Source organism: Solenopsis invicta, chromosome 10, assembly GCF_016802725.1.
Source record: "Solenopsis invicta isolate M01_SB chromosome 10, UNIL_Sinv_3.0, whole genome shotgun sequence".
In the NCBI taxonomy this organism is placed as follows: domain Eukaryota; kingdom Metazoa; phylum Arthropoda; class Insecta; order Hymenoptera; family Formicidae; genus Solenopsis; species Solenopsis invicta.
The window spans coordinates 18,428,207-18,451,755 of NC_052673.1; the positions used below are offsets into that span (position 1 = coordinate 18,428,207).

The following is a 23,549-nucleotide window of genomic DNA, read 5'->3' on the forward strand; positions in this document are numbered from 1 at the left end:
AAATTTACACTATTATTTTCTTGAATTTATAAATGTGTATCCATAATGCATTTTTACACTATGTATCTGCAAAAAAAAATTGACGCCAACGTGATTGGACGAGAACTGGTTTTTTTAACCGTGCTATGAACATTGGCTAATCACTTACGTTATTTTTTATACTTTTGTTACTTCAGACACAATGAACAGAATAGAAAACACCTTGGTGAAAATTTTCTTCAAAATTTTTCAGAATTTCTGAAAAAGATATTTAAAAAATATTTATTTAAAAGAGATATTTATAGCGTTGCAATATAAATCTAAGATAGAATTTGATCAAACACTATGACGTTTTCCTGCTGATGTCTTATCGGCGGACAAGCTAGCGTTGACAACGCGAAGATTTATTACAGGTATAAAGATTCTTAACTGTAGCCTAAAAATATTCTTAAGGAAATACTCTGAATCTCTGAAACACAAAATGGTACATTTATGTGTATTCGATAAAATTAATATTAAAATTTAAATTATTTTAATAGACGTTTGAACACATACAATTTCAACTTCCGTCAGACATGCTTTCAGCCTCTTCATGACAAGTTATATTCTCTTAGAGATAATATATTAGCCGTTTGTTTCTCGTGATGAGCAAACTTCGCAAAATTTCTTCTCAAAGACTTAACATTTCTACTATCAAATAAGAATATATATATATATATATATATATATATATATATATATATATATATATAAGAAGCAAATAATCTTAACATCGTCAGGTTTAACTTTGTTGCATCACTCTAAAAATGTCATATAGAAGATTTTGTCAGAAGATATCTTGATGGAAATATCTTACACTATACATATATGCAGCGGGATCGGTGATAGTAAATTTGATGCATCGTCGACAAATATATGACGAGTATATAAAGACGAACAGATTCTCCTGATACTATCATTTACCCAAAAGTATCGTTTACGAAAAGAATACAATCGTCCGATACAGTTATACGAATAAAAGAGTATCTTGAAATGGAAACCGTCGATGTCATCAAGAATTATGATATTTACAAATTGCTCTCTTTCGAGGAAGCGAAGGAGGTAGTGAAACGCGCGTTGAGCAATGACGCCGATCTAATAGAATACACTATTCAACCGTACTCCAACGGCAAGCTCGGATTTCTCGGCTCTCATTATAGGCTCGATGCAATAGCCACGAGGAAAAAGGAAACTGTCACTCTGGCATTTTTTTTCAAGACCATACCTTACCAAGTGCCCGATCAAGCCGACTACGTGATAAAAAAGGGTGTCTTCTATAAAGAAATAAAATTTTACAGCGTCATAATGCCATTGCTCACTGAGGGATATCGCGCAGAACCATGGGCACCAATGTGCTACAAAGTAAAGAATGATTCGATAGTCTTCGAGGACTTGAGTGGAAAGGGGTACTCGATTCGTAACAAACTGTTCGACAAGACGCTCGTGCGTGCGGGTTTAAGCGCTCTTGCGCGAATGCACGCCGCCTCCCTCTTGGCGGAAGCTCGCCTTGGCACATCCCTCAACCAGCTGTATTCCGATGCTTTCGTGGAGGCAGCCTTCGTTAGCGAAGGAATGACACGAGAATGGTTTGAATCAGGCATCGGTGTGGCCGCGGCCGTAGCCGAGCACCTGGGACACAATCCTGACCTGGTACGATCGACCTGCGAACAGGTGTATCACGCTATGAAACCGTCACGTACAAAGACAAACGTAGTTAGTCATGGAGATCTTTGGGGTAACAATCTTCTCTTCAATAACGACGTGCCGCCTATGTGTTTGTTAGTGGACTTCCAGCTTTTAAGGTACTCTCCCTTGGCGCACGATGTAGCACAGTTTTTGTATCTGTGCACGGATCGAAGTTTTCGACAGACTTGCGAGAGCGCGATGTTGCGTCATTATTACGAGACGCTACGCGAGACCCTGAACATTCATGAAATTAGTACTCGAATACCTCCATGGTCAGAGCTGATCCAAGGCATGGAGGAACAACGATTAGGAGCCCTTATTACTGCAATAATCTACTTTCCTACGGTTCTCATGGACGAAAATCTTGGCGCGCAAGTTGTAAACGATCCGGCGTCTTACGTTGAGTATTATTTTCGGAACAGAAACGAATTCGTCCTCTCAAACATGGAGAAAGATCCGATTTACGGAAGAAGGATCAGCGAAGCTGTTATCGAACTCGTCGAACTCGCTTCACGACTGGATCAATTACCAAAACCATCTTAAAAATTAAATATGTATTTTATATATAGTGGATTCGCAAATCAAATCATCGGTAGTAATGCTTCGTTATGACTTCTCTTAGAACTGAAGTATCATTTTGAGCATCGTTAATACTGTCCCTGAAAATGAGAAAAATCATTGTAGATACAAATATTTTAACAAGTTATAATTAGTAGAAATTTCAGAAATAAATATTAAAATCATTATCAATCAACAATAAGAATAAAAACATATATACTATACAAATTTATGTGTGGTGTTAAACATATCTCAAAATAAAAATATTAACAAATGGAGTAATATTTTAAGTTCTTACTAATTTCCTAGTAATAATGCCACTTTGGCAATTCCAGAAATCCAATTCACCATTTTCAGTGCAATCAATAATAATGCACTGATAGTGTTATCTGGATGCACTATTATGCTAGCAATTCTGTGATCCAAAGGTTCAAACTCTTGTATGAAATCTCTTGTTTGCATGCTATATGTTATCCTTATCCCATTCTTCTGCACACTATGTGCAGAATTCTGAAAATAAAATATTTATTGATTACACACTGATAACTGCTACATTGACCAATCTGATTAAAACCTCAACAAAATAAAATAGAACTCAAAATATATAATATATATAAAAACTAAAATAAGACTCACATTCCATCATTAGAAAAGAGTGGGCGTTGATCAATAAACTTCTACTGCCCTTTCTTTTTACAATTATATTTTCACTGCCTTTTCTCTTCACAATCATACTTTCATCCTCTTTTTTTTCTTCACAGGTGAATTCTCCAGTTCGATAAGGTTAATACATGTATCCACAAGATTAGAGTTATCGACCATTTTCATTTGCATTTTGATACTTGCGTGCACACAAAGCGTTTAAATTTACATAAATATATTTATTTAAAAAATATATATATTAAATTCACACTTTCAAATATTTTATTTTTATCTTTTGATGACAGAGAAGGCACTTGGTCAATGGAGCCTTTTTAAAATCAGTCGGTGGAGGGGATGGATGGCTGCATCATTCGATGAAGTTGGAGCACTCTTCGACCTCGAGCAATCGATTCAACGAATCGACTATTATCTCTTTCTCTCACAAGGTATTTTTCTAAAGAGAAAAAGAGATAGTAGATAATTGCATTCGTTGATTCGATCGTTCAAAGGGGAGGGTCCCAGATGCGCACAGACCCGATCGGACACCACCAATCACGTAATCTAATCTAACCCAACCAACGGAAATACTCTAGGCATCGGCTGCTATAATTGGTGGTGTCCAATTGGGCCTGTGCGCATCTGGGACCCTCCCGTTCAAAGCAGGGGTATTTAGGGTGTTCCAAAACTCATCAAAAGAAAGTATCGCCAATTGCAAGCGATTGTCTCGCCCTCTCGTGACCGTTATAATTGAGGTTCATGTCGTTTGGCCTCGCTGTCGGTTGTTCGCGAATGCGTTTAGTGTTCGCTGCGATTATCAGATTCGCGTGTCTTGGATCCGTCTCGTCGGTACGAAGCGGGATATTATCGCTTACATTTCGACTAATTACGGCTCGATGATAGGTCTTGTGTAATGCGGCACGTGACGTTTTTCAACTCGCGTCTTTAACAATCAAGTTCGTGCAACGGTCGACCGTACTTCGTTATCAAGGAGCGCAGCAACTTTGCAACGACAATGTCATTATTCAACAAGCCGAAGCGGAACATACGCCGACGTCCTTTCGATGATGAAGACGAGGATAATGAGAACAGAATGGAGGTGGAGGATGCGCAGCCGGTCAAAGTTAAAACGAAGAAAGATAAGCCGAAGCAGACGCGCCTTAGCTTTGGAGAGGAGCTGGAACAAGGTGTTTATACGTACACACATGCTTGCATATATAATATGTGTGTATGTGTGTAATTAGTGTGTACATGAGTAACCAGTTTTCATATGCCTGTAGCGAGATTCTGTAATTCTTAAAACGATCCCTAAGCATTCAGTAATACCATATATTAATATTATAAAATATTGTTAGATAAAGTAAAACAAACCTTTAAATGATCAATAATATTGAATATCTAGGGGTCACTTATCAGTTTTGTTACACTGATTTGTTGTACAATTTCTTTTGATGATTATATAAAATGTTGCTTGTAGAACAAACCTTTACAGGGGGTAATTACGACAGCAGGAATAAAGACAATGATTTAATGCCAAATATGATTTTGTTTTAGACAAATAATATTTAGTTAACAGATGCTGTTTCTCCCAAATCTATTGCCAAGCATTGTACGATGTATTGTATATTTGGATTAAAATTAAAAGTTGAAATGAATTACAGGGGACGATGGAGAGGTTTTTATAGTCAAGAAATCGTCAAGGAGCAAAAAGCTGATGAAACAGCTAGATCACGAGAGGAGGAAAAAGAAAGGTGAAGAGAAAATGCAAGTGGACACTGAGCAAGCGAATAAATCCATTAAGCAGGAAAAAGATTTAGAAATAAAGACAGATGATCTAGTAGTAAGCTATCTCTATGATGTTTTATTATTATTAGCATTTCTTCAATTTAAGTATCATTTAACATAGAAGATTTTTTATGTATAATTTTAAAAGTTTGGAGAAAGGTTTCTTTTTCAATTTTTTCATGGATTTTCTTGGTTGTAGATGAATTATTTTAAAAATTTATTGGAAAAATTCTTGTAGGTGAATTTTTTCAATAAATTTTGCTTTTCTTGAAAAAGAAATCAAGAAAATCCATGGAAAAATTGAAAAACTCCAGTTTTTTTCCGAGCTTTTAAAACTATATTTTTGTCTCTCTCTAGTACGTTGACTAATGTTTCAAGATTTGGAACAACTGGGAATACAGCAAGAAGACATAATATTTCAATGTTATTTTTCAAACAATAATTTCTATTATATGTATAATTATGTGTATTATACATTAAAGTTCAAGAATGTTTTTTTTAATTTAATCATTAAATTTGGATAAACAAATTTTATGTTTGATTGGAATATCATTTGTTTTATAATGATATATTTATTTTATCAGTTATGTGTACCAAAAAAATGAATAGTACTCAAAATTATAAATATGAAGAAGATTACTTTCCAAGCTTCTTTATTTGTATAAATTTTAGTGATCTTAATAGTTTATTATTTTACTTTAGTCTATATTTAATCTTTTAGTAAGCATTTTACCATAACTCAATGATTCTTAATGAATATTTTTATCTTATCATGTTATCATGTTGATAGTAGAAATACTCGGGTATTTTAATTTCAAGATATATTTCAAAATTGTAATTTTGCAAGTATTTTTTTTAGTAAAAATTTTGAATTTTTTTCTTTGAGATTATGTATCTTTACTAAAGAAAATATAATCTTTATTGCTAGGTTAAAATAAAAAATACAGGACCTCTGATTTTAAACGGACGAGCTGCATTGGCAGCAGGAAAAGATGACTATACGTCGGGAGAGGAGGAAAATGAACCTGGCAGTCATACATTTCGGAAAAATACAGATAAAGCTGAAACTGTAAAAATACTTCTTGAGAGTATGTAATTTTGAATATAATGCATATAAGTTGAAATATATCCCTAAATTATTAGAATTATTTAAATAGAATTATTGTGTAGATAATTTACAGTCCATATCTTTAACAAAAAATTGAAAAAGAAGCATTAAGTTTTGTTTCTAGATGTTTTATCTAAATTGCATTATAACACACATGTTATAAAAATTAACAATTTTTAAAAAATGTATACCATGTATTTTTATATTTCTTATGATAATATTCTCTCAATTTTGTCCAGGTGGATGTATACCTGATGCCGCTATGATTCATGCAGCGAGAAAACGCAGACAAAAAGCAAGAGAATTAGGAACTGATTACATTCCTATTGAAGAGCCAAGGTAACATTCTCATTCATCTTGACCAAGATTATGTAATAAATAGATGAGTCATAAATTTGTTGTTATATTGTACAATTTATTAATATATTTACTAATGATATTATAATGAATTTGTTTTTATAGCGATGATAAGGGCAAGTCAAGATTAATACGAGAAGAAGATCATGATCGAAGTGACGATGATGATTCTCAAGACCGATTAGATATGACTGTCAACACTGAAGCACGTGATAAAGAAAAGAGAAGAGAAGCCTTTCTTGCTTCTCAAGTTCAATTAAAATGTGAGTTAAGTTATATAATAATTAATTTTAGATATAATATTTATCTAGTTAACTCTGACATTTAATAAAAGATAACAAAATTTTAAACATTTTTCTTTTAGTTTCAGATAATGAAAGTGAGCACGAGAATGAAGAAGAGGAGTGGGAAGCTCAACAAATACGAAAAGGTGTAACGGGTGCTCAGGTAAAAATGTAATTTATTAATATACCACAAAATTTAAGATAAAAAAGAACGCACATAAAGCGATATTAAATTTTCTTTGAACACGTAGATTGCGGCAGCACAACAGGATTCTATGTTGCAACAGCAATACACAATGGGTATGAATCAGATGATCGGATCTGGTGTACCTTTAGAAATGGTATTGATGCCCGCACCACCACCACCACCGTCCATTCAACCACCAGATCCAACGAAAATTGTACCTGTTACACCGCAAGAAGTTGTAAACAGAATGCGCACAAGGTTTTATATTTTTCCAAATATATATTTTGATCTTTATATACAATAGAAAAATTAATGAAAGCGAATTAATATAAATATACATTGTTAATTGAAGATTGGACAACTTGAAAGAGGTACATAGACGGCATCAGCAAGATCAGGAGCGTTTAAATACAGAATTACAGCAAACTAAAAAAGAATTGAAGGAAAGTGAAATTCGTACGCCGCATTATGCACAACGCTTCAGATATTACCAAGAGTTGCGTGGGTATGTCACTGACTTGGTAGAGTGTCTTGATGAGAAGGTGGGTTGATACGCTCTCACGTTTGATTTATGTGCACTGGGTTTTATCATACAGTATGTGGCTGTAACAAAAATTTTCCAATCCCAGTAACGTATCAGCAATTTTAATAAATCTTGTTTTAAATTTTATTTGACTTATATAAAGTCTGATTATAAAGATATAAAAGTTGATTAAATTATTAGTATTAATTAAATTATTTAGCATAACGATCAACTCATTATATTTTTGATTGTGTTAATGATGTATAGACTATTTGATATATAAATGTGAAATACGTATAGTAGAAGAAAAGAAATTATATAATTTTTTGTTCTGTGATATTAAACTTGATATAACTGCAATAAAAAGTTTTAGAAGCTTTAAATTACAAAAGATACACTATTTTAAAAAATTACAAGAACATATGTTACTCTTCTTACTTCTCCAAATTTGCTAAATAAAATAATGACAAAATCTTTTTTAATAAGTTCAACTATTTGTAAAATAAAAAGGATATGTATATATATATATATATATATATATATATATACATAGCATATATACACGTTTCCATTGCCGGGGGTCACATTATCTTCTCTGTATTATATGTTACTTTTAAACATATTTTATAAAGATAAATATCATTTTTATACAAGTGATTAATAAATTAATTTGACTATGGTAAGTAATTTGATGTCTAATCTGTTTATTTTTAATATATAAATGTTATTGTCACATTAGATAATTTTCTAAGTAATTTATGAAACTGCCGATTAACAAACAAATTAATGCTTCTTAAGCATTATATGTTATTGACAGAAAGCCATCAAGTTTAGACATCATCAATTTTAATTAATGGAATATGTTCATTGAATCAAATTAAATGTATAATTCTTTTGTTAGCTTCCTCTGGTCACCGATTTGGAGCAACGCTGGTTAGATCTGTATGGCGAACGTTCAACTGAATTGATGGAACGAAGACGTCAAGACACGAGAGATCAAGCAGAAGAAATAACTACCGGAACAAGTCAGTACATTTTCAGTGTGTACTGAGCACACTTATGATAACCTTATGCACCAAAGATTTCATTGAAAGTTTTTGTAACACAAATCTTATAATCTTTTGCTTTGTGCAGGAGGTCAACCCATGAGAAGAGGACCGGAAGTAGAAGTACACGTACGACGAGCTGCAGAGAGAGAAGGTAGAAGAGCTCGTCGCAGAAGAGCACGCGAATCAGCTTTAAATATGCCAAAGCACATTGATGGCATGTCTAGTGACGATGAAGTCACTGAGCAACAAAATCTTGTATTTAAGCAAGCGAAAGGTAATATTCGATTTTCGAATTTTTACGCGTTTTTAACACGTATTTTACAATTGTATAACATACTTTTATTTTATTACAGATGAAATTGATAGTAATTGTAAAGATATATTTTCTGACGTTGTGGAGGAATATTGTACAATACGTGGTATTCTTTCAAAATTCGAATCATGGAGAGAAACAGACATGGATGCTTATACAGAAGCTTATGTATCATTGTATTTACCTAAGATTATCTCACCCATTATTAGATTACAATTAGTTACATGGAATCCAATCATGGTATGTATTTTATTTATCTCTCCTGACAAAAAAAGATGTCAGTCACGCTTGTAATTAATATCTTATTTTTATAGGAAAGCGCTGATTTAGAAAGAACAAAGTGGTATAATACATTACTTCTATACGCTTTAGATAGTAAAGAGACGGAGGAATCATTGAAACGTGATCCAGATGTTAGATTGATACCATCTACAATTGAAAAAATTGTGATACCAAAATTGACATGTAAGGACACTCTAAAGATGATCTTTCATAGTTTATAATGCTATTTACAAAACGACAGTAAGAATGAAATAATTTTATATATTTGATAATTTTTAGTTATTATCGAAAAAATATGGGATCCAATGTCAACGTCTCAGACGTTACGCCTTGTAGGAACTATAAATCGATTAATCAAGGAATATCCTAATTTGAATGACACCAGTAAACAATTGGAAACTTTGTTCAATGCTATTTTAGATAAAATTAAGGCTGCTATTGAAAACGATGTTTTCATACCTATCTTTCCAAAACAGTTAGTACATTCAGCATATAATTAAATTGATATATAGCTAAATTATTCTTTTGTTGCTTTTAACACCAGTTAACCTTTCAGAGTTTGGGATACAAAGCATCAATTCTTTCAAAGGCAATTTGCAATGGCTGTTAAATTATTGCGTAATTTATTAAGTTGGCAAGGCCTTCTTGGGGATACACAATTAAAAAACTTGGCGCTGGGCTCACTTTTGAATCGTTATCTACTCGCTGGATTAAGAGTTTCTTGTCCAACTGACGCTTTATTTAAAGCAAACATGGTATGTTTAATATTAAAATATAATTAAATATATGTTATAATCACACGAAAAAACATTTTAATTTTATTCAATGAATGAAATATTTGTCAATGTATATTAGATTATGAGTACACTACCAAGAGCATGGCTGCAAGGAGAAACTATCGAACATCTCAAGATGTTTGCCACACTTATTCAACAACTTAGCGAACAGTTGGATCAAGCAAACCCTGCACACAAGTAAGTGTTTTATTAATAACATTTGTCGCGATTAATGAAATACTCTTTTATATTGTGAACCGTGTAAGGTAAACGTATCCAATATGAAACTTGTATGTTACAGTGAAGCCTGGGAGTATGCCAAGTCCATCCTGAAAATAATCAAGCCGTTATAATATCTTGATCATTATGTGTATGTCAGTAATATTTTATCAAATTTCTTGCTTTAGTATCACGCTTGTTGATAGATTTTATACATATAACATACAATAGGATTCTGTACATGATACATCACAGTAAATTGTCAAATGTATAATATATGAAAATACAGTTTTATATAGTAATAAACTAAAATGAGACAACAACATGATATACTTCCCAATTGTATATAATAAATACGGGAAAAATAAATTTGTAAATAATATACACATAGAAATTCAAGTTTCTTATCTTTAAAAACTTATCATTGTTATCAAAATTGCTAAAAAAGTATTAAATTTCTATATCGACATAAGTAATAGAAATGATAGTGCTTATCTGCATATGTATATTCTATAACAAAACATATTTCCGTATTACATGTACAAAGATAATATATTAAAACGCATGCTTTTCTGTTTAATTATTTCTAAATCTAATACAGTTAATAAATCATTTATGTATAAAATCAGAAAATTGTTTCGCTTTTCGCGCACGATAACGATAATAACAAAATAACTGAAGAAATAAAACAGAAAAGAAAAAAATATGTAAGCAGATACTAAAAATATGTTTTATATAATCTTCAAAAAAATATTTTTATGTTCCAAATATTTTTGAACTCTTGTTACTTGAAGTCATTGTACGTTCTCATAAACTATTAATTTGTATCGTAAATATTGAAAAATTGATTATTTTTCTGCACATGTTTCGACGTATAACAAACATATGTGTAAATAAAGATGTGTACATATTTTATATGCTTGTGTATTGTGAGAAAAAGGGTCAGCGATAATATAATATATGTACGATCCATATGATTGAAGATAATGCGCCGAGAGCACAATTCCTGTGTCTATATACGCATGAACGATCGTGTTTGTATTCGTGGGTCACAGTGATAAGAACTGGTAAGGGTCATTCCTTGACTTGTGTGATCTCAGTTTGCTTCCACCAAGCTACGATCGCACATCATGAGGTTCACAGGTATTAAAGTATTTAGAATAAAAAGATTATATTGTCGCAAGCGAAATATTTATTGCAATCTTAATAATATCTATATTACTGTAATATAAGTGTTGCTAGCTTACATTTTCTTTGTTTTGAATGTCTTGTAAAAGACTTTCCGATAATGATTGACAATTGTGAAAACGTGAAGAAATGGAGAAGACTGGAAAACGATAAGTCAAATGTACAAAATTGACATAAGGAAAGTTTCTTTTCTCAGATTCCAATTTGGTAGCTGGGCTAGCGCCAGGAATAGGAAGAATATTATTCATATTCTTACTTTTGAGCACTGAGATTGTCGCGCAAAGTTTATTCAGATCCGGGAAAGAATATATATATTCTTACAACGTTACATCGAACACTGGTGTGCTAGTGCCTTCCAATGCAGCTTCTTCATGGAATCTCAATGGAAAACTCATAATTCAAGCGGAGCATGATTATGTCACAGTACAGGTATTTTTTTTTTTTTTTAATAGTTATAATTCTCTTTGCACTGTTTTAATTTCTGTTTTTTATCACAAAAATTACGTAACTTTTAATAAAATTTTATTGCATTACAATCTGATGTAATATTCCATTGCTTCTTATCAGTTGCAATCATTGAAGACGAGCATGCATAATGGAAATATAAAGGAAAAAGTAGAAGATATCGATATCTACGATGACGCTTTAGAACTTTTGAAACCTTTCCGTTTATCGTACAACAAAGTGAACAAAGGGCTCATCGAGAACTTCAGCACCGAAGCCGAACCTATATGGACAACGAATATAAAACGGAGTATAGCTGGAATTTTGCAACTAGATCTTTTGAATTTAGAAAAGGAGATCGCATTTCATTCTAGTGAAGTAAATATGGCAATTAATTGTAGCTCACACAAGTGAATATATATATAGTGCATAATGAAATTGGATAATATTAATATACATTTTACAAAAACGTAGAGGCTTTAAAACATACAGAAATTATAATATAATTCGCAGATAAACCATTACGGAAAATGTGATATCGATTATGTTGTAAGCCCGGAAGGTGACAATCAACGTTTGATAAGAAAATCGTTAGATCCTCGGATGTGTATTGGGCATCCAAATTGCTACTGGTCGAACGTTCCTAAAGTGCAATGCACTGACGAGGATCAAGTACATTGCACCACTCATAATCTATTTATTTAATCAATACAAAGTTTATCGAATTATGTCGATAACTAATGTGGTCATGTGTAATAGTGTGTTATATGTATATTTTTTTTTAGAATCCTATCTTGAAAAGTAGCGAAAGAATATATCAATTGAAAACCGATGGATTCGTTCATGATATCATCTCCGTCAATGCATCCGGAAGTATCTATGTGCAACCTTTTCAAAGTATGGGAGAGGCGCATTATCATTTTGTTCAGTATGTTTTTTTTAGATATATACATACTTGTATTGAATTATTGTAAATGAACAGATACATAAAAACTGCTCTATCTTACACAGGCAAACTATCGAGTTATCTTCTGTAAAGGATATAACGAATAAAATAGCTACAAATAATTTACAAACTACAGCACTTCAACACGAGCTACCGGAAGCAGATCTCACGCAGGGTAGAGGCACACCGGATAAAAATTTTGTTTTTAAATCTGTAAGCTTATTATTTTTATTATCTTCTCGTCTATTTTGTTATTGCAGTGAAATTTTTATCTGTTGTAGATAAGTCGTTTATTAGATCGTTTAAGCCACAGACTCGAAAATCCCGGTTTGGATACCGAAATCCATAATCTGCACAATTCAACGATATCTGTGCTTCTCTATTATCTCGATATGTTAGATCGTGTTGATCTAGGAAAAGCTTACACTCGCATCTCCGGAACTAGTTACAAGGAGGAAACGATACGGTATTTATCATTATAATAAAGCCTTATATTACTACCCTTATTTTTAGGATAAATTATACATTTCTGTGCTTTACAGAAACATGTTTCTCGAGGCACTGCCGCAAGTTGGAAGTAAAGCGTCTGCGCTTTTCATATTGGATCTTATTCAGGGCAACAAAGTATCCGATATATCTGCGATTCAGTTACTTATGCGACTACCGTTTTATATAAGAAGACCCGACGTTCAACTACTGGTCAGCCTCCAACCGCTTCTTACGCTGGCGAGCAAAATCCGCATGGAAGTGCAAAATACCGCGATTCTGGCTTATGGAACATTAATATACAAAACTTGTCTGGTGCATTGTCCGTATGAGATGTTAGATGATTATGTACGCCTGTATCTCGACAAATTTACAGGTACATATAACAATTTTAATTTATCTACGTATTTGTCTTCTAATTTACATCGTTTAGATAGGACTATGCCATTCCATCCTTGTTACAGAAAGTACTCGATACGAGCAGAAAATGGTCTGGTTGGAAGGTTTAGCGAATATACAATTAGGGAGAGTTGTCGAGTTTTTAGAGCCTATAGCCAGCGGCAATAATGCTGAATCACGGCATTTTCGAGTACTCGCAGCTTGGGCCTCTATTCCCACGGCACCATTGAGGCCCGATGTTGTAAGCGGTCTTTCTTGTAAATTTTACGCGGGTCGCAAGTGTTTAACATTACATGTAATAATTTTATTTCGCAGATTTATCCTGTATATTGGCCGATCTTGCTCAATAGAACCGAGCATCTGGAAATGAGGGTTGCCGCGTTAACTTTACTTATTGTTTCCAGCCCTACACCCAACAGATTAATATCTCTGTATTGGTACATGCAAAACGAGCACGATCAACACTTGTACAATTATTTTTATACGATGGTAAAATCTATGGAACGCACCACATATCCCTGTTATAAGCGCATGTAAGTATGCATACAAATTTATCAGGGCGAAAGAACGGTAACGAATATTAATTTTTATATCATTATTTATATAAATCTAGCGTATTATCTTTATTTTATTCACTAACGTTGCTTGAACAATATTTTGGCACTGTTCATTAATTTATCATCAGATTCTGATTAGTTCACTCTAATGTTAACAATTTATTTAATACTTTTACGTGTATTTTCAATTCTTAATTGGACATTTACAGAAGCAAAATCGCAGCCCAATTTAGTCGCGTACTTCGGATACCGAATAATGACTATTTGATTACTGGTAATTATTTGGTTGATTATCAAGATTCCTTGAGAAGATTTGGTGCTATGTTGCATGGCATTATCATAGCCAACCCTTTTACGAATATTCCTGAAGTAATATACGTATCTTTAAATAATTATGCTAGTGGAACGCACATTAATCATGTGTCTGTAAGTATACATTTTCTAAAGTAAAAATATTTGCATTATTTTTACAAATATTACACAATTTAATTATCATATTTTTTTGTTACGGCATTATAGCTATACGTTAAAGCGGAGGGTATTTTCCACTCATTAGCAACTTCCTTTGAAAACCCGACGAACATAAAGGATATTCTGAAGGAATTCAAATTGGATGAACGCAGGAAAGGTCCTGTGCATTTAGAGATAATTACACGTATTCAAGAAAAAACAGTGTTGTGCGTTCATTGGAATGAAACAAACATAATTGAGGGATTGAAGTGTAAGTCTGTAATTCACAATTGCGAAAGTAGTATAATAATGTTACATCATTTACGTATTTAATTTTTTAGACTTGTCTTCTTTATCGGATAACATATATCAAACGTATTATAATATGGAGTTTCACATTAATCAACAACGTATAAATGTACCGTTGACGTTAGAATCGAGGCAAGTAACTGATTTTGGTACTAACGTTAGACTCGCGATGACAGGAACGTCATTGTTTTCAATGAGAGGCAATTTTACGCGTGATTTTCCTGGACGAAATAATCATATTATTTTACGGTAAGACTATATTGTATACACAATTTACTTCGCATTTCTAATTCCGTGTATTTACTCGCACGCGTTTCTATAATATTTATATCTAAATATAATAAAAATAAATTGTTTTATGTATTTTTTAAATTTATTTATATATTCGAAATATTTTGTAGCACATCTGTTCACGGCATTGAAACGATAGAGAATTATAATCCGCTGGTCGATTTATGGCATAGCGCTGAAAGAGTTCAGTCGCTACACGGATATCTTCCTATTAACGTTACACTCGGATTAGACGAACGGCCATTTATTTCGTACGACACTCTAGAAGGTATCAATTCTATTTTATTAATAGCGATTCGATATTCAAACGAGCGATATTCAAAACTTTGCGTGTTTAAAAGGTACTTTATTTTATGAGTATCTCATTCAATTCCAATTCTTTGTGTTCTAAAAATCGTGTTATAGAACACCTTAAGACAGGATTTACAGCACATGCTAAAACGCTCACGAGCATTAGAGGTGCCAATGTTCGATCAAAGTTAGATCGAATTTGTGGTTCGTGCTCTGTATCGCACACAGTTGTAAAGTCACCATCGTCTAATCTGCAGGTAAATATTATTTTGAATATATAATGTCTCTTTTGCTCATTAAATTTTATTGGTTAATTTATATTAATGAATGCATATAAATCACTCTTTTTTTCTTTTCTTCTCCTGTATAGACAGTGAATATTCTGAACATGGAGCTTCCCGAATTAGGCGGACGGCTACAAGTAAAGATATTTAATTGCGAAAACTTGATGTCGCATGAAACATTAATTAACGACATTTGGTTCTCTCATCAGAGCAATTATCAGTAATGTACCATTTATATTTATCTATATTTATCTGTATATATTGAGTTTTTTGTAATGTGGTGTAATGTAGAAAAGAGAGCAACAAAATGATTCTACATGAGAAAAAAAGTAAGAAAAGTATAAGATAAAATTTTGATAAGCCTTTATTTTCGAGAAAGTCAATTTTGAAAATTATAGGATGCATGCATTTTATTGACCATAATTTTCATATCTTTTTTATTTTCAACGCAACAATCTCAGTTTTTATTCTATTGACATAGTTAAATTGATATAGCAATATATATTATTTTCTTAATTGTTATTATATAATATATTGCGGAATGTATAAATCTTAAATCGATTATCGATTTTACTGACAATTATAGAACGTGGCCAAGTATAAAATTTGCCTTAATCGGACTGCATTTCTTGGATTACTTCACTTATGTGCCACCAAAAGGTAGTTGTGGATTAGCCGCTTATATCGAGGCACTTAAATCCGGACCGTCACAGGTGAGATCTATATTCATGTGGAATCACATAAAAACGAAGAAGAAACTTTATTCCAATATTGAGTACAAAGAGAGAGAGAGAGAGAGAGAAACTACAACCAGTATATTTTGTACATTCATACATTAAGATATTAATTACGCTTGCTGTATTGAATATTTTTTTATTATAGACGAGATTGGAATATTTGAAAAGTGAAAATCGTCATATTTTATCTTTGACACATCGCGACCTACAGTCCTCGCAAATTTTTCATCAATGGAATCTAGCTGTATTACACGAAACCACCGGCTGGTTATCGGACATGATTAAATTTAAAGCCATCAAGATTGTGCCTGGTGAACGCGTATTTAAGGTGAATTTAAAGATTCCACATCAAGTCTACGATAATGCTGAATGTAACCGAAATTGATTTATTGATTGATTTAGTTTTGCGTAGAAGTCGAAAGACAGGTGCCGTGGCGATGGGAGATTCTGAGTAACGAACCGAGTGGCTCCCCTCGCATCAAATTAAATATCATTTGGGGACCATCTGACAATGCGAAAGGAAAATGCAGTGGATCTTCCATATCAATGAACTTGATTGGTGAAATTAGCAACGAACAGCTCATGGAAAGTAAAGAGGCAAACTGGCCTTACGATGAATGCCAAAGAGATTCCGTGGGAAAAAGAATCGTTCCTTATACGAATTCTTGTTACGAAGTATCGAAGGAATTGTCGACCTTGCGAAGATATGAAATTATTGCACAATATGAAAACGTAAGTTTCAAAAGGACTTTGTAAAACTTCATATACTCAAATATGTAATTATGGCATAATAATGAGACTCATAATGACAACAGTTACCAGAGAGTTTATCCAAGCTGCTCTGGAAAATGTACGCCTTGTACGATCTTATCGGTGGAAATAGCAGTATTGCAAGAAAATCAGACGAGCTTGCGATAACCGCGACTTTTCCAAAAGAGTCAAACGTTGGCGAATTGCAACTTAACGGAGACAAAATTGCGATTGAATACAATTCGCATTACATTGATCTTTTCTTGATACGAACGAGAATTCATAAGTATATGGAAATACCTTTATTCAGAATGTTTACTAGTACGTAATATCAAGCTATTTATCTCAAAATAAAGTTATCCAAGTATTGAATACCGTATTGCGATGATGTATTTTACGTCTCAAAGTAGAGATTGTTTAATTTAACGTTATCTAATGTAGGTGCATGTATAGTAACGTCAAATTCTATAAGGTCGGCGTACAACACGATTTACAGTTTCGCTGAAAATAGCGAAGCGATATTACTCGGGCAATGTTACGACGAAAATCCTAGACTTGCGTTGACAGTAGCCAATGGTCTGTATGGCATCGACGTCAATTTAACTGATGAATCGGGAATTACCCGGATTACAGCTGGTAAGGATAGAGGAACCCTATACAATGCTACATCACATATACAATTGGAATATGATTACACATTTCATAAACTAGGAACTAAAAAGTAAGTAAAGAAAATAGCACTTGATATTAAACAAAAGCAAATCCACAATATGTGAAGTCCATTTTAAATAGACAATTTTATATTTAAAACGGAATTTTTCATATTATTGATTTATTTTGCTCTTTAAATATAGAATCAAAAAAGTTAATATATTAATTGTATACAGGATTAAGATGAGCGAGAAGACAATCGATATTTTGCTACCTAATATTTTTCTGTATATGCATTGGACGCAGGAACAAGTTCTCCTCTTTTTCCCCAATCATGTGCTAGAATTTAGTTGCGGAATATGCACACTCGATCATCCCAACATCGACAAATTGTACGAAAAACTCTGATTTACTCTGTAAAAGATGTATATATAATTCAACATGTTAATGACATCGCAAAATAATAGTTTTACATTCATTTTTAATATATGTAATATTTTAATGTATAATAATAAATAGTACAGTACAAAAAAAGTATACAGATAATTACATAATTAGAACTCGGATTTTCGGCCGTCGAATCAGTCAATTAATATTTCAAATTTTCTTATGAATCGAATCAGTCCAATTATTAAGAAACTAATTGCCAATGAATAAATACCCAATGATTAAGTCGAACATCTGAACAATTCATACATAATCTCATCATTAGGCGATTTTTGCGTGAATAGCAACCAAAGTATGTAAAATATTTTCACGTGTTCGATTATTAATGGTAGACACATGGCTAGCAATTTTTATCTTTTCTTCTTCTCTCAAACGAGAGCTTCGGAGTCATTCTACGTAGGCTGCGCTCAGAAACATTAAACAAAAACAAATCATATTATCCTTGTTTACCGATTATTAAACAAGGATAAAATGATATGTGGGTACACCTTAGCGATGTTTCTGAACGAAGCCCCAGTTGATACCACGCTATACCTAAAGCAAGGTATACTGATTTTAAATTTCTAGATAAGTTGTAAATATAACGAATAGATAAAAACAATATATGTTGCGTATCTATTTCGTGTTAAATTTATTTTAGCTCGATATTTTAATCAAAATTAGCCTGTAGTCTATAAGCATTATACTTGAACTCAATTTTAGTGCTTGTAGACTAACAAACTTTCATGTTTAGACAAATAAATACGCTTTGAAACTCACATTGTTAATTTTCTATATTTTTTCGATTCATGTTAAAAAAATTATTTTTAAACAGTGTCGAACTTGGGCGTATGAAAAAGATAATATTTTTCAGCATTATAGTTGTGATGAAGAATATAAGCTCCATCTCTACCAATAACAATCTCGTTACATGCACTTAACCCTTATGGAAAAAAAACCACAAGAATTGCAATTCTTCAACAGTTCACCTGTAACGTTTTCTTGTGATTTTTTTTTCATAAGGAAGCGATTGCCAAAAATCACTTTATATTCTATTGTTGTTATAAAATATAAACCTTAGCAAATAATAAACAGTTCTAACATATTGGTGAAATGACTAAATGATTAAAGCTTTAGATTTAACTGATTACTAGCCTTAGATATTGTTTACTATTTATTAAAAAATAACGCTAAGAATTTTATTATGTAACGATTTATAGATAAATAATCTAGCTTTTTTATTAACCAGTCGTAACAATTAAAGAACTTATACTATGTGAAATTATATATACGAGCACATTACATACAGATTATATAAGCAATGTTAATTACATTTGCCATGCAAATACCTTCTTTTGTTTACACGAGTTTTGTCATAATGTACTTCAAATTTCTATTTAATACATGATAAGTAATGTACAAGTATCATTTTAAATTGTATATTTATTTTCCTAATAATTTTGTATAACATCTTTTTTATTCTGTCTCATACAAAATCACGATATGCAAAAAAAATGAACATTACATATGAAAAGATATTTATCAAGATACTTATTCACATAAAAAAACCAGTTATCCGTAAAATAGTTCATTGTCTTTTTTCGTTCGCAAGATCACTTATTCGTTTTTAAGGCACATATCTAAATGCTGGTTCATAAGATTTTCTGATATCATCTGCATACACACTGGACAAGGATGCTTATTTTCCATAGCATTATTTTCTACAAGTATGTCATTATTATCGTCCTCTTTATCATCTACTATCATATCATCATTAAAAACAGCTCCGATGCATTCTTCGAGATGATCATTCAACGATACTTCAGGTGCGATCTGTACGTTGCATACTAAACATTTTTTTTCAAGATCTGTTGCGTCAGTTTTACAGGTGCTAGCACTTGTAGAAGGTTGTGAATCCTCAATCGGTACAGACTCGTCCAAATCAGAACTGAAGGAACTGCTTATATTGATTACGCTTTCATCGTATGACGCACGAGAGGTGGAAGGAATGACAGCTTTACGAGCTGTATCTGCTTCTAACAGACATTCATCGAGATGCTGATTAATATCCGTGGATGGCAGCATCCTGCCACAAACGGGACAAGTGACTTGTTCAATGGTTTCATATGGATCATCTAATCTTATACGCTTATTAGGAATCGCATCAGCATCTCGTTCCGGTGTAGAATACGTTCGAATAGGCAACATTAACTCTGCATTGTTATTGTTATTATTGATATTATTGTTCATCTCATCGATCAATGATGTATTATTTATTAGGCATGAGTCTATATGTGCATATATATTTTCTACAGTCATAGGTACGTTACATATAGGGCAAAGTATGGAATTATTTCTTGGTTGACTTAGATTCAAGACTGGATCATTAATGCACCCTTGTTTCGGTGTCCATAACGGTTCCGTGGATAAACCTCTGTTAATCGATTCACTTCGGCGACTTTCATCGTCATTCGTATGATTGAATTTGGTCAGAAGATTACTGCGACCGTTATTATTACCTCCCAGAACACCGAAATAAGAAAACCTGGGATTCTTAGAATTATTCTTTGAGTTATCTGATTTTACGTTTTCACCTGGGCCACTAATGCCCCAACCGTGCACATTATTACTACTGCTGCCAAGTTTCTTCATTCCCACTGACAAATCTTGAGTATCTTTCTCATTCACAGCGCGAGACGAATTTGTACCACCATTGTCCTTACTAGTACTAGGCTTAGCGTTATCTACTTGAGTAAATAATTTGGAGTCGTTATTACTAGGAGTTTTTGAAGATGAAGGTTTAGCTGCATCCGGAATGTTCTTTGAGAACCAATCGGTAATGCTTCTATTTGGTTTGTTGTTGTCCGTTGATATCGGTTTTGATATATTATTTTGTTTTGAACGCGACTTAAAATTCTCTGGCTCTTTGATCTTTATAAACTGACCGTTACATTTTTCTTTATGTTCCTGCCACCAGAAGTCATTCGGGCCGGGTGCACGATTCGCACTCCGTCGAACCGTCCCAAAATATGGTGGTTTGCGTTGGCAAGGTCCATTACATTTCCACCAATGCTGTCTATACAGTTTTACTTCATCATGAAAGTCGTGATAAATCTGTAATTGTTTACATGACAAAAGAATCTTGTTATCAGAATAGCAAATTTTAAGAAGATTAAAATCAACTAAAATTATTACGAATGCACAAACAAAATTATTTTCAAACATGTTTTTTTTTTAAATCTATTTGAATCAAATCAGATTGTTTAAAATTTTCCCAACATTCACACTATAATAATTAACATCATTAAATTCCATAATATATAAATTTTTCTTATTGTAAATGTGATCTAGAATTTTTTTTTAAATAGTTATATTTATAAAATTTATCAATTATAGTAAACAATTTTAAAGCCTGTATCAGGTTAGTCAAAATCCAATGTCTAACATGCAATCTTCATTTACAGTCTTATGACTCGTGCACATAGGATACAGCAAAATTTGCTGTGCGGTGTAAGTTAGTGCAGTAGTCAATCAAATCTTATGTATAAGTGTAAGAAGTGTATGCAATGTACATAGATTTTTAAAGAAGTCACATCGCTTAATATATTCTAAATAACGAGATAAATAAGTTATACTCACTGTTATATTGGTTCCTGCCTCTTTGTTTATTTTGTGCATGAGATTGCAAAAAGTTGGTCCATGACCATCACGATCCTGATCATTATTTGTTAAGAATAAATATGCATGAATCATCTCATGCTGAAATACAAAAAAAAATGTCAATATATAACATTCTTACATGATCATATTTTTATAATTATTAAATAACTTACTAATAAAGTCTCTACAAGATCCTTTCTTGGTCTGAGTTTAAGTAATGGTGCACTGAGTGAAATTACACATTCTCTATTCCTCGTGCGAAAGGTACAAGTTCCAGCAGCACTGTAAATAATTACATATTATGTAGACAATGATTAAGTAACAATATTTTGTATAAGAGCCATAAGGAATATTTACCATTTCATTCTGTTGCTCCATTTGACTTCAACCGAAGCTAGTTTACCTCTGAAGAATCTTGCATTGAATTGTACAAACAGGGTGTGAATATTAGGAGTAGGATCGATCAATTCCAATGCTTGATCAACCAATGAAAATTGTATGTGATGAACATTGTTCTGAAAACAAAGAAATAAATCAGAAAATAATTTTCTTTTCCAATACACATGATAAAAATATCAAATTTGACACAAATCTATTCTTGATACAATAATCATATTTTAGGGAGAAGACAAAAGTATTTATATCACATGATAGAATGACACTTAAAATGTCTTCTTTTTTCACATCTTAGAGAATTAAACTGCTTATATAGTTCATCTTTCTTCCTTTTTCTTTTCATGTTGGAGACACAAAGAGAAAAATTAAATTGGGCAAGAAATTCAGTTTTAGAGTGTGGAAAAAGAACAAACCTAAGTTTTATTTTCTATTCCTGTACTAGACTGCATTAGATCTTTCTTTTTTGCTCTCTAATTTCAAACATTTACTTAAATTCCATCTTAAAAACAGAAAATGTATATTAGTTCAGCTATAAAAAACATGATGATCCATTGATGACAAAAACCCAGATTCTTATTATACACGATGAGTCGTTTGTGTTTGTCCTTAATTTTCACTCTTACAAGTATATAAAAATTATCAAGTGATTCTTATAAACACTAACATCTTTAGAAAATATTTGTATGACTGTGTATTAAAAAAAAAAACTATGTATAAATGTTACAGCTAACTCTTCTATGCAACGAAATATTTCAAAGAAACGAAATGGTACGCATAGAAATGAGCCATCCCGGATGTCGTGTGTACCAACACTACGTGTCAATGTCCTAAACAAACAGCCACGTGCTCGATCGATGAAAACACAATTAAATACCTTATTCAGACTGACTGCGTTTTCCGTCACGCCTAAGCAATTCAGCTTTTCGTGCATTTCGTATGCCATGCGAAAGTCTCGCGCTTCTTGCGACGTCATCGTCTTCTCACAGCCTGTATCCGCGTGCCACCGAGCAAGCCCTCGGACGCCTCTCGAAAATTCGAGATGCTTCGAGACGCAACTTTCTTATCCCTCTCCGAAACACCGTATATCAAGTAAAAATAAAGAGGAAAATATCACTGCGTGTCCCACAGGGCATCTCACGGGCTCGAGAGACGCAATCTTTATCCATTTAAGTCTCAAATAGGCTGCGCTGAACCGAACCAGTCCTTGAAAGAACGACAAACGGCGATCCAGAATAATCAAGCGAAGAACGGCGTGGAATCATTTGAAACTCGGTAAAAGGACGAAAAGGTTTCCGAAAACGGTTTTGGCGTGACAAAAACCCAGATCCCTTCTCCTGATAGGTACCGTTAGATGGCAAAACTGGCGTTCCGAGTTCCGATTTCGGCCGAACCGGAGCATCGGGTCCACTCGCGCACGCGTGACAGCATCGAGATTTGTTTATTTTACTTGCACTCTCTGCACTCGAATTTCTCGCTCCCATTTTCGATCCCTATGTCCGC

The 23,549-nt window shown here is 32.9% G+C and overlaps 4 protein-coding genes across 5 annotated transcripts; 3 read left to right on the forward strand and 1 right to left on the reverse strand.

The window, feature by feature from the left end:
• The first annotated feature begins 830 nt into the window (after window positions 1-830).
• LOC105197696 lies at window positions 831-2,540 on the forward strand. The gene has a single exon (XM_011164184.3). The coding sequence runs from the start codon at window positions 1,012-1,014 to the stop codon at window positions 2,245-2,247; it is 1,236 nt and encodes a 411-aa protein (XP_011162486.1). The 5' UTR covers window positions 831-1,011; the 3' UTR covers window positions 2,248-2,540.
• A 1,101-nt stretch (window positions 2,541-3,641) lies between these two features.
• LOC105197693 (PAX3- and PAX7-binding protein 1) lies at window positions 3,642-10,142 on the forward strand. Its single transcript, XM_011164181.3, has 16 exons — window positions 3,642-4,088; window positions 4,563-4,741; window positions 5,615-5,774; window positions 6,034-6,133; window positions 6,257-6,414; window positions 6,516-6,598; window positions 6,687-6,880; window positions 6,975-7,164; window positions 8,047-8,170; window positions 8,280-8,468; window positions 8,548-8,747; window positions 8,822-8,972; window positions 9,069-9,264; window positions 9,346-9,544; window positions 9,645-9,763; window positions 9,867-10,142. The coding sequence occupies exons 1-16, from the start codon at window positions 3,917-3,919 to the stop codon at window positions 9,916-9,918; spliced, it is 2,466 nt and encodes an 821-aa protein (XP_011162483.1). The 5' UTR covers window positions 3,642-3,916; the 3' UTR covers window positions 9,919-10,142.
• A 684-nt stretch (window positions 10,143-10,826) lies between these two features.
• LOC105197692 lies at window positions 10,827-19,396 on the forward strand. Its single transcript, XM_011164180.3, has 22 exons — window positions 10,827-10,927; window positions 11,169-11,401; window positions 11,540-11,794; window positions 11,930-12,088; window positions 12,202-12,344; window positions 12,428-12,575; window positions 12,644-12,828; window positions 12,905-13,224; window positions 13,313-13,488; window positions 13,563-13,780; window positions 14,014-14,230; window positions 14,324-14,525; window positions 14,596-14,812; window positions 14,965-15,122; window positions 15,260-15,402; window positions 15,516-15,649; window positions 16,016-16,142; window positions 16,312-16,494; window positions 16,569-16,898; window positions 16,982-17,237; window positions 17,358-17,637; window positions 17,804-19,396. The coding sequence occupies exons 1-22, from the start codon at window positions 10,915-10,917 to the stop codon at window positions 17,973-17,975; spliced, it is 4,269 nt and encodes a 1,422-aa protein (XP_011162482.2). The 5' UTR covers window positions 10,827-10,914; the 3' UTR covers window positions 17,976-19,396.
• Window positions 19,397-19,416: 20 nt separating this feature from the next.
• Window positions 19,417-23,442, reverse strand: LOC105197691 (DNA-dependent metalloprotease dvc-1). 2 transcript variants are annotated; one of them, XM_039454255.1, is made up of 6 exons: window positions 22,924-23,442; window positions 22,463-22,548; window positions 22,011-22,168; window positions 21,827-21,935; window positions 21,633-21,752; window positions 19,417-21,107 (listed from the first exon to the last, which is right to left on the reverse strand). In XM_039454255.1, exons 3-6 carry the CDS (start codon window positions 22,016-22,018, stop codon window positions 19,611-19,613), a joined length of 1,734 nt encoding a protein of 577 aa, XP_039310189.1. In that variant the 5' UTR covers window positions 22,019-22,168; window positions 22,463-22,548; window positions 22,924-23,442; the 3' UTR covers window positions 19,417-19,610. The 2 variants fall into 2 exon arrangements, with proteins under 2 accessions (XP_039310189.1, XP_011162481.2); XM_011164179.3 differs by lacking the exon at window positions 22,463-22,548 and having other exon boundaries at window positions 22,924-23,441.
• Window positions 23,443-23,549: the final 107 nt, after the last annotated feature.

Bases quoted from the DNA above. Each gene is read 5' to 3' on its own strand.
- LOC105197691 (XM_011164179.3), bottom strand. From the start codon at position 23,022: ATGACGTCGCAAGAAGCGCGAGACTTTCGCATGGCATACGAAATGCAC. The intron at 22,169-22,923 runs GTATTTAATTGT...CTTTGTTTTCAG, and splicing joins ACGCAGTCAGTCTGAATAAG to AACAATGTTCATCACATACA. The intron at 21,108-21,632 runs GTGAGTATAACT...AAACAATTACAG, and splicing joins AGGCAGGAACCAATATAACA to ATTTATCACGACTTTCATGA.
- LOC105197696 (XM_011164184.3), top strand. From the start codon at position 1,012: ATGGAAACCGTCGATGTCATCAAGAATTATGATATTTACAAATTGCTC.
- LOC105197692 (XM_011164180.3), top strand. The intron at 14,526-14,595 runs GTAAGTCTGTAA...TTAATTTTTTAG, and splicing joins CATAATTGAGGGATTGAAGT to ACTTGTCTTCTTTATCGGAT. The intron at 16,495-16,568 runs GTGAATTTAAAG...TGATTGATTTAG, and splicing joins CTGGTGAACGCGTATTTAAG to TTTTGCGTAGAAGTCGAAAG.
- LOC105197693 (XM_011164181.3), top strand. From the start codon at position 3,917: ATGTCATTATTCAACAAGCCGAAGCGGAACATACGCCGACGTCCTTTC. The intron at 4,742-5,614 runs GTAAGCTATCTC...CTTTATTGCTAG, and splicing joins TAAAGACAGATGATCTAGTA to GTTAAAATAAAAAATACAGG. The intron at 8,469-8,547 runs GTAATATTCGAT...ATTTTATTACAG, and splicing joins TGTATTTAAGCAAGCGAAAG to ATGAAATTGATAGTAATTGT.